At 39.8% G+C, this 12,766-nt stretch overlaps 1 protein-coding gene across 1 annotated transcript in view; it reads right to left on the reverse strand.

Moving 5' to 3' along the window:
- The window catches only part of LOC130904449 (RPA-interacting protein A-like), a 28,405-nt gene that overhangs the window by 5,119 nt on the left and 10,520 nt on the right, over positions 1-12,766 (reverse strand). Inside the window, exons 4-6 of the mRNA XM_057817198.1 lie at positions 7,498-7,612; positions 7,346-7,409; positions 152-292 (exon numbers count right to left, since the gene is read on the reverse strand). Coding sequence (XP_057673181.1) covers positions 152-292; positions 7,346-7,409; positions 7,498-7,612 — 320 coding nt within the window. The remainder of the gene's footprint in view (positions 1-151; positions 293-7,345; positions 7,410-7,497; positions 7,613-12,766) is intronic.

Raw genomic sequence — 12,766 nt, forward strand, 5'->3', positions numbered from 1 at the left:
AAAGTGGTTTAAAAAAGAAAATAGAACACCTATGCACAGGGAGCCATTGGTTACAATCAGGTAGTCGTGTAGCGAAACTGAGGACCCCTGCATGCATGAGTTTAGTTAAGAGAAGCGAATGTATTTTTTGAAGTTAGGAGAAGTGCTATACCTTGCAGCTTATCAGCAGGTTGGGAGAGGACTCGACATTGGGAGCCAATGAAAAAACAGGATTAAAGGAGCATCCTTCCATGTGCTCCAAAATTCTGGATTCCAGAAGATGCCGTAGGACATCTGGGGTGATGTTCTTCATCTGAAGTCGGGGTAGAAGATGACCACCAAATGTCAGCAAAAGTATCACATTTCTTTTAACCCTATATAGGGCAGGTGACTACTTCATGGAATGTTAAAAAAGCTTGAATTAATTTTTTGATCACCGTCGTTTTTATAATAAAAATTATTGTGTTGTTACAAAACATTTTGTTAATAAAAACTACAGTTACTCGAAAATGCACATTCTGGAGAAATTGCATGGGGACGCTTTATTCCGCTGGTCAATAAACTCTTGACTTCTTGTTGATTTTGGGTAATTTCTGGGTGACTTTCTTGTGCAGGCATGAAAATCTATCACCGTTTAATTATTATTATTATCATGTGATTAACTTAGAACGTGAACTGAGCACTTCAGAAATCGGCCCTTGGGCACGCTCGGGTAGGGGGTCCTGGTGCCGGGACTGGCGGTGGGGCGGTGTACGGTCGGTTGCCAACAGGCTTACATTCACAAGGGATTCACACGATTACTGGGTACTAGATCACAGTTGATTTGTGTACACTGTACCCCTCCCAATCACTTAGCTTATAGACTTCCCAACCCCCTCTCCTTTCCCTGGTCAACAGGCCACCCACATGGTATCAATCAGAAATACTAGTACATCTAGCTGACGATAGCACCAACATATCAATACTTAGTGTAGGTGTTCAATGTATTTCTTGTTGTTGTTTGAGTTTTTCTTTTTTATTCTGTTCCCCCATAACCCATTCCTGTTTACTGCTTTGTCATAATAAACGAGATATGCTGAATGATCACTTGGACTTCGATTCTCCGTGTCAAACAGCTGAACAGAAAAGGTTTAGAAAAAAAAAAAAAAAGAAATCGGCCCTTTAAAAATGACACATGATACGGTCAGCACATCCTTCTGGCTGCTTCGCCGACGAGAACCAATTGTAGGCCAAACTGTGTTCCATTATTCCAATTGCGCACACACTCTTCACGTGCTCAAGGAGCTCTTGGAGAGCCTTTTGTCGCATTGAAAAGCTGCGAAAGCGAAAAGCAGAGTGCAGCATACAAACTTGCTTGCATTTGCCAGCAGATTACATTTGGTGAATAATGGTTTCAATCGTTTTCGTATTTTGCGGTATAACAAAGTGACTGCCGGTCGTTGCAGCTTGCGTTGAACACTGCCAGAGCTAACCAAATCTCCGGTGAAAAAATGGCTCCCGTTAAGTTAGCGTCAAGCTTGTATATGTAACGGTAATATAAAAAACAGAAACACACTGTTAAGTCAAATTAAGCGGCATGGTCTCAGAAGGAGGGGCGTGCCTTGCATCGATCCCGCCGTCCGCATGAGGTGCGTAATTTTCGCCTGGGGCTAGAGCTGACGACCGGCCTGATGAGTGGTGGGCATGATCCTTGCTTCTTCAAGCTTTTCAGAAATGATGATCCCTCGGTTTTTCGCGGTTTCCGCCGGCAATGGCGCATTTACGCATGCGACCCTTTGAACTACCGAAATCCACGGAGAAGTCAGGAGAGCGGCAACATCAGAAGAGCGGCAACATCAGACGGCGAAGAATGACACATTGTATTATTTTTTTTGCGAGAAAATGCCCGCAAGACGGTCATCGAGAACAACTAAACCTCCACAGAGATTCAGCGAAGAGTTTGGCTGCGTTGGCGCAACGGGAGGAGCAACTTTTGGTGACGAAAGGTATCGATCGATCGATATGTAGTTGACCCCCGCCCCACTTTTCTCAAGCTAAGTTTTACTATTTTCACGGTACTTTATGTATAAAACATGTGTGTTGACCTACAGTACAATATGCAGTACAGCGCGTAAATGCGCAAATGTGCGCATGAATGTGCGCATGGCCATCTCCTATGTATGATGCGTGCCTCGTTATCTTAGTAACCATATTTGAACCGTGTAACATTGTCAAAGTCTTGTTTCAATATATTTATAAAATTATTATGTTCATGTATGTGCAGTTATCCATACATTGTTGGTACTATACAGCTTTAGTGACTACTACTCCTCTACAGTTTGTGGTGTGATAAGGGACAGCTATACTGTGTAAATGATATGAAATTACAATAAAATAAGTACTTGTCTTCTTCCTCAAGTGACAATTGCCCTGGAGAGGGCTGTGTAGATGATGGATCTGGAGATTCCAGTGTGGTCATAGACCGAAGCCGCTCACCACAGAGGCAAAGATGGAAGACAGAAGAGGAGTGTGATGATGGGGTCCCCAGACAGCCCAAGTTCATCCCAAGGCGTACCCCAGGTGTCCAACCTCCTCTCGCCACAGGAAACGCACGACCAGGTGAAATTTTTTCCCCACTTTTTTGATGCAGCAGTTTTCAAAGTTATTTGTGAAAACACAAACATCAATGCGGCAAAAAATCTGAAGAGGGGAAGAAAGTTCACCTGGACTGAAATTACGCCGGGTGAACTGAAGAAATTTATCGGCATGTTGCTATACATGTCGGTTTTGGATCTGCCTAAGATAAGTGACTTTTGGCGTCAGAATACCATCTTTCATGTGCCATTCCCTGCCACCGTCATGCCCAGAGATCGATTTTTGGCAATATTGTCAAACATTAATTTCTCTGACCCAGCGGAAAATGAAGAACAAGACAGGAAAAAGGGCAAAGAGGATTATGACCCCCTCCATCGTGTCCGACACATAATGGAGATTAAATGCACAAACTGCAAGGTCATCTACCACCCAAGACAGCACCTTGCAGTTGATGAGAGGATGGTTGGGACAAAGGCCAGGATCCGCATCAAGCAGTATATGAAGGCCAAACCGACTAAGTGGGGGCTGAAGTTTTTTGTGCTGGCTGACATGAGTGGCTACACCATTGATTTCGTACTCTACATGGGAAAGTCCAAGAAAGCATCAGGGAAGGGGCTGTCATTCGATGTTGTCACACACCTTGTCAACAAAGACTACTTGGGGTCTGGCTATATAATCTACACAGACAACTTTTACACAAGTCCTCTACTGCTCCAGCACTTGAGCCAGCAGGGATTTGGAGCTTGTGGAACATACAGGTAAAGTGAAATGACTACATATTGCTCGTCATATTCACAATTTTGCTCATCCAAATACTATGAAATAACATATATATTTTCATTCAGACAGGGAAGAGCTGGTGTCCCCACCACCCAGGAAAATGCCCTCACCAAAAAATCCCCACGTGGCAGTATCCGGTGGATCAGGGACGGGGATCTTCTATTCATAAAGTGGATGGACACCAGATAGGTTTCTCTGTGCTCCACCTTCCACCCAGTATACGGTGGAGATAGAGTGCAGCGCTGGCAGAAAGTAGGAGATGGGCCAAGGAAAAAGATCTCTGTCCCCAGACCCACTGCAGTGACAGAGTACAACAAGTACATGGGAGGAGTCGACACCTCGGACCAGATGCTCTGCACAAACTCAGGCCATCGGAAAACCAGGAGGTGGCCCATCACTGTTTTCCAGCATCTGATTGATATTGCCTCGACAAATTCCTTTGTCATCCACAAGGCCCGCTCTGCCAGCTGCACACCTCCTTGGAGTTGACTTGAGAAAGGCCCCACAGAGGTCCCCTGGAAATCACCTGCTAAAACCCACCAGCAGCGGACAGGTGAAATCGCAGAGAGCCAGCATGGGGCGCCACCGCTGCAAACTATGTCAGAGGAGCACTCCCTGGATGTGTGAGACATGCGATGTGGGCCTGTGTCTCCAGCCAGAGAGGAACTGCTACTGGCAGTTCCACCAAGGCCTCTGAGTAATCAAAGACTAAAAAATGTCTGGAGTTTTCATTTTTTGGCCCGTTTTGCACGTTTAGAGAAAAGTATCTAATGAAGTCTATTGTAAAAAGTTATATATATATATATATATATATATATATATATATATATATTTTTTTTTTTTTTAAATGTTGGTGTCCTGTAAATAACCTGATTTGACCATAGTATGTGTAAAGGCCAAAAACGCCTATGACCATACTTGCTGTTTTTGTTGAATTATCAAATATAAAACTATTCAGTCTCATTTTTTTCTGTTGAATGTTTTTCCTAACAAGTTGAATAAATATTATCACACTTCAAAACGTTTCGTCGAGCATGTTTGGTTGTCAATTGGACTTAGGTATTGCAAATTTTGACTTTTTTTTTTTTTTTTTTTTTTTTTTTTTTGTGTCTTTTTGCATTCAAAATGTGGATTATAATTATTCAGTGACGAAAAAAAAAGTTTGGACATGTATATTATAGTGACCTGAAAAAAGGGACCGAACCTGGCCATTGTGAACAATTTTTTCTTTGAAATATAAAGGCAACATCAAAGGCATGCAAATTCGGCCAAAATAGGCTTAGGTGTTAAAGGGTTAAATACTTGTTCATGTGCCCCTTTTGATCTATGAGCACCTGCCCCTCCACAGGTCTCTGCACGGCCCTGCTGAAACGCAGCGCGGGTCAACAGAGCTCAATATTTTGTTGGGTTGTACAGTGTACCGGAACATATTTCCTCCACACCCTTCTCACTTTAACCCCTGACCCATTTTCATGCCTGCTTGTGTATTTTGGTCATTTCCTGTTGATTTTGGATTATTTCTGAGTGACAACTGGTTTTGGACACTTCCAGTTGATTTTGGTTTACAGTACTTGTTCACTTCCCTATGATTTTCGGTAGCGATGTCCCCGATCCGATCACGTCAGACCCGGCGGCATAGGCGGGCATTAGGGAGCCGGGCTCGCCCTGAGAGACTGCTGTGCCCGCCCTAGCTCAATTAAACTGTACTGTGTAATTTTTTGTTTTGTTTTAATCTTCCACAAAAACACAAGCACACACACTGAGAGGACGAACCCTCTATTCATCCTATCTTGATCTGTCGTCAATCAATTCAACCAATCTGAGCAGCAAATGAAGGCAATTTCTAGCCAATCACAGATAAGGGGGGCGGGCCGAGTATCCGGCCATTGGGTGCTCATGTTTATCAGATATGTTATGTTTACGCTGAAGCACTTAAGTTGAATAAATGCACACAGAACTGCACCATTGTTTTTCACATACCTGTCAAGTTGTACAGTTTTGGCGTAATTTGTACAGGTGAGCACTGATTTTTAAATGTGTACGGCGTACGTTCAAAATCTGTACATTTTTTTTCTCCATTCGGATTTTGTCACCATTTCGGCAATGAGACAATGTGCGTTAATATGCGTTAGGTTGGTTGAATGATGCGAGAAAAGTTAGAGACACGGCGAGAGAAGAGACTTTGCTGTAGCAAACGCGATGCTGCGCTAGGTGGCTCCAATATTTCTTTACTGTAGCCGACAGCCTACAATCTACGCCTAGATATCAAATACTTATAGAACTACATGCGAAAGGACAGACGGCGGCGTTGATAAACAGCAGCCATTTTGAAGCAGTAGATTTCTCAGAAAGGCTCTGTTGTAGTGAAACTTCCTAGCGAACTTAACTTTTTATCCAAAATACTCCTAAATCGGCAAAATCTTGACTTGAATCTATCTTTCAATGATGAAACTGTTTTAAAACTTTAACATGTCGAAACTAGACAGAAGGGAACTACTGCAAAACGGTACCAACTTCAACCACTTTAACAGTTGATTCACAACATTAAACAATTTCCAACATAGCAAAGGTTACTATGTTTTTTTTTTTTTTTTTTTAAATGAAAAAAAAAAATCATGAAAGCTAAAACCAGTTACTTTGCCAAGTAACTAATTATTCTTACATTCAGGTAACCAAGTTGGCAGTAAGTCAGTTACTAACTCAATTACTTTTTGGGAGAAGTAATTTGTAACTAATTAATTACTTTTTAAAAGTAAGATTAACAACACTGGTCATGAAGATGAAGTCTGCAGAATGAAAAGTGACGAAAGCGGAGAGGCCATTCTGACAATTTGTTGCCGAACACAATTTGCCTGCAACTATTGCTGATCACTTCTCAGAATTAGCAAAAGAAAGGTTCCCTGACTCAAAGATTGCTTCTGTAAGTTAATTTTATCAATTGACCTTTTAAATTTATAATTAGACACACTAACGAACTACCTTCAAGTCAAGCAATTGCGAGCTGAAATGCCATGAAAAGCAGTCATCAAGACATTATAGAAATTGCCAAAAGTGCTACATACAATTATGACAAAGGTCACTGTTAAATTTTAATAATCACGACGTAGCTGAAGATATTGATTGTTCTTTGATTGCACCAGGTTATACTGTATGTTACAATATTACGAATAAATTCATATTATTTTAAAAATTGAGTTTTATTTTTATTTCATATTGCACGCTATATACAACGTTTTAAGATTAGTCACCAATTTGTAAGGGCATACGTCACTATTTGTATGATTGCCAACCGCCTCAGGTTGACAGGTATGTTTTTGTTTGTCTTACAGATTTTACGATGAACTACCACTTGTGACTTCAGTAACAGAAAATATTTCAGTGCACTGATGTAGTAATGTACGGGTAATAACGCCACTGTTCAGGCTAAATTTACGTTCAAGAAATGTAACCCCCCCCGTAAATTTCTTTCTTCAGCCAGGTCTGGATCACGTGATCGGGAAGATTGGGCCATTTTTCAAAGGATCGGAATCTGATGAGAAGGATCGGGTTTTTAATTTTTTTAAGGGCTAAAAAGTAACAAAATAATCAAGAAATACAATGGCATTGCCAAAAGAAATAATAATATAAAAGTATTATACCCTGCAACACTCCCGGAAAAAGCAGAAGAGGAAGTACTGTAAACAGTACAGTCCTGTAACACGCTTGGAACTTTTGTTCCAAAAAAATATAAATAAATATAATTTCTGGGTTCAAATTTCTAGTTGGCATCTGCTTTTAGTCTCTTCCTGTGGATTTGCGGTGATTTTTGGGCATTTGTTTCATTGTAATAAAAATCTATTTTTTTTATTTTTCTACTCGGGGTATTTATTTTATTTTATTTTTTATTTTAAACAAACACCAATTTGCCTTTTCCAGTAAAAATGGATTGGACATCAAGCAATGGGACCCCTGTGAGTGCCAATAGAAGTGGTGAAATATACAGTCTATTTTTTTTGCCATAGTGTATACAAACCTCTGTATTTATGTAGAGGCCACATGAGCAGGAGATGACATGACCGTTGATGTTCAAGTAATTCCTAGCAGACATTAGATTAGACATAGATTTAGGTCAATCCTTAAAATCTCAAAAGTCCTTACAGTTCAACAAGAACATGTTTTACTTACATGTGACACATTGGACAAATCACCTGGGCTGCTTCTTCCAACCCTTCCATAACACACGATAAGTATTGCTGCTCAATTTGTTGGTTCCTCTCATACTCTTCAATGATAGACACCTCTGACACATAAGAGCAGATAATCAATATCAATTCCAACACTCAGAAGACTAATAAAAAATAATAATAATAACGCTAGTTTACTTTAAAAATCTGTATTTTCTACGGAAAAGTGAAATTAATGTAAAACAAATATTTACAAAAACTCAAAAAGGGAAAGTCTAGCAAACCAAATATATTTAGCATAGAGGTCCACTTCGAAATTTGCGGTTTCAGTTATTTGCGAGGTTTTAAAGAGTATTCATGAAAAAAATTAATATATGCGTCGTTTCATTTTGAGGCACGAGAGAAAATGTTTCGCAGCAAAACATACTGTACACTAGTGATGGGTCCCGCAACACCAATGCAATTCCTGCACTGTGCGCGTACCGCTTTGAGGAAACCAAATGACCGATGCATGAACTGCGTCGACGCAGCCAAGACGCAGCAAACTGTGTTTAAATCAGTACTTCTCAAATAGTGGGGCGCGCCCCCCTGGGGGGGCGCAGAGCGATGCCAGGGGGGGGGCGCATGTGTCCTCGGGGAACATGCTTTTTTTTTTTTTTTTTTTTTTGGCCGTACTGGAATAACGTGTACTTGCACATCCACTCAGTGGGTGGCAGTGGCGCTCTCATTTACAGAGTGCGTTCAGTATTTTTGAACTAAGGAAGAGCACTCAGCACACAGAAAACAGATATGAAGAGCAGTGCGCCGCCGCCGTTTTCGAAAGCCGTTTTCCGACCGGACTCACTCACGCAGCGACCCACGGTCTTGTCGGGTTCTCACGTTGCCGCCCGAGAAGTGCCATTTTCGGCTTGGGATCGTCACCTCGACCGCCCTCACCTACGGTTCTACCTCGGCCGCCGAGAATGCGCTTTTTTCGTGCCGTTTGCCTTTTAGCTTTGACTTTTAATACAGTGTGTGATGAGGAAAGACCACTGTTTACTGTGTCCAAAAATATTTATAGCGGACAGCCAGAAGCCAAATCAATTAAGACGCCACTTAAAGACATTCGACCCCAATCTCATTGATAAGCCGCTTGATTGTTTTTCAGCGAAAACGTGCCGAATATTGCCAACAATCGTCCTGCTTTGTCAGTGTTATATCAGTAAACCAGTGAGCATTGATCGCATGCTCATTGCAAAATAACTCCACATCATTGCAAAGGAGGTAATACTGAGTGTGAGCAGCAAAAATAAAAACTGTCCTTCTGTCCAAGGACACTCTTTTTTTTCTTTTATTCACTTTTGTTTTTTTCGGTCAAATTTTTTGGCATATTGTCCCCATGAGTGAATGTTTCTAATCAATTCGAATTTGTTATTATTTACTGATTTTATTACATTTTATTTTTCTGTATCAAATGGTCAAAAATGTAACTAGTGTATTTTTAGTTTGAACGTTGACTTTTTTTTTTTTTTAATTCAGGCAAATTGATGCTCGTCAAGTCTTCTCTGTTACAAACAAAACAACGTTAATAAAGTTATACTTTATTATAAGTTGATCTGTTACTTTTTTTCTTTATTAGAAAAAAAGGACAGTGTTAGGCAGATGCGTATTTATGATAGTAATTTTATAGACAAATGATACTATTTACAGTGGCGGCAGATAGTTCGGGGGGGCGCGAAACATTTACGTCTTGCTTGGGGGGGGCGTAACAGAAAATAATTGAGAAGCACTGGTTTAAATGGAAGCGTATCTGTCAACGCGTCGGAGCTGCTAAAACAATCCACATTTAATGGTTCCTTCCCTGTTGTCTTAGTGCTGTGGAAAATGGACCAAACACAGGGAAAACGCAAGTTGTCTGTCGTGTAGGACTGTTTTAAACTCATCAGAGAATAAGGTATTTATTTCAATCTTCACCCGATTTTGTTTCAGATTTTCGACTCCTCATGTTCCATTAAAATAAAAATTTCAAGGCAATTTAGTTTATTATTCATATTTTTTTGGAGGTGAAATGTCGAATTCGTACTTCCCATCTGTCATACACAAACAGTAGCCACCTCCTGAATGCTGAGGAATTATTGGGCCAAGCATGAGAATGAAGTTTCTGATACAACAAGGATAAACACAGGTATATAGTCGTTACTTTCTATATAGGTATGTTAATTCCCACAGTAGCTTTGTTGATAATTAAAAACCGGTAATTAAGCTAAAATTTATTTATTGTCCACTTCAGTTTCTTTTTCAGATGGCCTACGGCAGCACTTAGACAATGAAGTGGGGAGTCAAGGAGGTAATAACTGTAGATGCAACTGCAAAAGTGCAGCGATTAGAGGTGCACCATAATTACCAGTCCGATAATAGGAATTATGACATCATCCCAATAAATTCGATAACATTATATATCAGGCTTCACTAAATCCGGACCTTAGTGCCACTTTTCCTGTCATGTTTTCCATGTCTCCCTCCTCCAACACACCTGAATCAAAATAATCAGGATCATTATCAGGCTTCTGGAGAGGTTGCTGATGACATAATCATTTGATTCAGGTGTGTTAGGGGAAGGAGACGTAGAAAACACGACAGGAAAAGTGGCACCGAGGTCCGGATTTAGTGAAATCTATTATATATAATATTGGGCCTATTAATAATATTTTTGGCATGGTGTCGGATTGGGATGTGTGCATTTGTTTCCACTCCTGTTTTGCCAGTATGCAAAGTTTTGTTACTGTTCTAGAGGCCGTCTTTTTCCTTTACTGAGTTATAAACCTTACTATGGCAATTAGCAAATGTTTGCATTTTACAATGATATGTTTAGTAGTTCTTGAGAGGCCTTTGGTTATCGATAGGCTTGCTGTTCTATAATTGCCAGGTTAAGAAAGTTGTTTCATGGACCAAGACCACAAAAGTCTCCTCTCCTGTCGCATCAAATGTTGTATTTGCTGACAAAGCAATACCTATTGGGTTTTTGTCAGTTTTAGACAAGTGCTCATTGTTCAGGGGAACACATTGTCAACGATATTGACTGATTGATTGTGATGGACTCAAATTATATTTATTTGAAAAAAATCAAAACGGGCACTTTATTTCAAGTCAAAACTGTTCTTGCCTTTGTTTTGTACATTATAATAATGTTCATGTCATCATGAAAATTCTGGTTCGGTCAAAGGCAAATCTATGCTGAATCAACCACTAGTATTTTTAACCAACAGGTGTTCAAAAACTCAGGTGAATATACATTGAAAAATTATACATACATATATTATCGGTTATCATATCTGTATCAGCCTTGAGGAGAAGGAAGTTATCGATACGGTATCAGTTTCAAAAAATGGATATCGTGCACTCCTAATGGTTATGAGGCAAAACAATCTTCTATTCATTTCAGTCTGGATTTCGGCCACAAAACAGCACGGAGACAGTGTTTATCAAAGCCCTAAATGATATTCGTCGGAATACTGATGCGGGCAAATCATCTGTTCTGCTACTGTTGGATCTCAGTGCCGCATTCGACACAGTTGATCACAACATACGACTCAGCAGATTGGAACAGTGGGTAGGGGTCACGGACACTGTTCTTCAGTGGTTCACATCTTATTTACATGATAGGGACTTCTTTGTGTGAATTGGAAGCCATCAGTCAGAACAAACCAGTATGTTCCAAGATCAGGAACCAAGCAGGGTGAGGCAGCATTTAGTTATTATGCTCCTCACCTCTAGAACAAGTTACCTGGAGGTCTAAAGTGTGCTCAAACTGTTAGCTGCTTTACATCTGGGCTAAAAACGCTTTTGTTTATCACAGCATATCCATAACTGTCAATATTTTTCAAATTTCCAGCAATTTGCTTTGTATTTCATTTTATGTATAATTTTGTTTCCTGTTTCAATTATCTTTGGTTTAACTTTCTTTAGATTTAATGTGATTTTAATGAATCATTTTATCTCTGCTCATGGATGTAAAGCACTTTGAATTGCCTTTTGTTGAAATGTGCTATACAGATAAATTTGCCTTGCCTTCTTTACATCAAAATGTTTGATATACTGTATATTGTACAGGTGAAAGGTTTTGACACACTTTATTTGTGCGTTTTCTTTATTTTCATGGCTATTTACGTAGTAAATTGTCACTATAGGTAATAAAACCATGAATGAACACATGTGGTATTATGTACTGAGCAGAAAAAAAAAAGTGAAATAACTCAAAACATATATTATATTCAAGTAGGCCTGTAGCTATCGAATATTTTAGTAATCAATATTCGACTGAAAATTCTATCGATTAATCGAGTAATCGGATAAAACATTTTTTAGTTAGAGAGCAATTATAAATATACATGAGAAAACAAGGCATTTCATTAATATTGAACCATTTTCAGTCAATCAATGTCTTTATTTTCGATGTACATTTTTGATGTGACTAGATAAAAAAAAAAAAAAAAAAAAAACGTAATTCACCTCTTTCACTCAAACTTCTAAATCTAAAAAAATGTTTATTTCTTACCAAAAATGTCATTACGCATGATAACCCACATCACTTAAAAGTTCGGTGTTTTTCCCACGTGTTTCAATTGAATTTCCATTTGTGTCAAGCTATTTTTAAGTTCTAGTTAAGTTTTAAATTAATCTAAACTTTAGGTCCAGTGGCCTATACTACGAACGGAGTTCAACCTCCCCAGAAGTAATCCTGCTTACCAGCAGGTAACCGGAGTTGACAAAACCTGGTTAACAGTGCTACTTGGCGTTTTGTCCAACAATAACTACTGAGCTAAAATTGACAGGTAGCTTTATTATGTTTTTATTTTACACCCTCATCAGTCTACAGCGCCATGTTTTTACAGATTAAATAAAGCCTATATGTAAGACACGTTAGCCTTGCCTGGTATACCAGAGTCACCGCTGTTCCAGCGAAAGTCCGGCGGATCAAATTCCGAGGGCGGAGCAAGCCACAGCAAACAGACAGCAGAGTGGACCAATCAGCGACGGGCAGACGTGACGTTGTTAAAGCGATAAGTAATTAGCGTGAGCGGAGAATGGTGACGTTTATTCAACATGGCTAGCTCGAGCCATGTTGACTGTTGTCAATGACATGTTTCGATGTGTTTTTGGTAATTTAAAACTGGTTTTACCGCGGATTGGAACATATTCTTGGCTCTCCCGTTCACCATCTGTGTTGTTGTAGACACGACCTTCGGCGCGCAAGAGTGACGTTACTCGTTAAGAACAAGTCACGCAAATAA

The sequence above is a fragment of the Corythoichthys intestinalis genome, chromosome 16, assembly GCF_030265065.1.
Source record: "Corythoichthys intestinalis isolate RoL2023-P3 chromosome 16, ASM3026506v1, whole genome shotgun sequence".
NCBI classification, from domain to species: Eukaryota; Metazoa; Chordata; class Actinopteri; order Syngnathiformes; family Syngnathidae; genus Corythoichthys; species Corythoichthys intestinalis.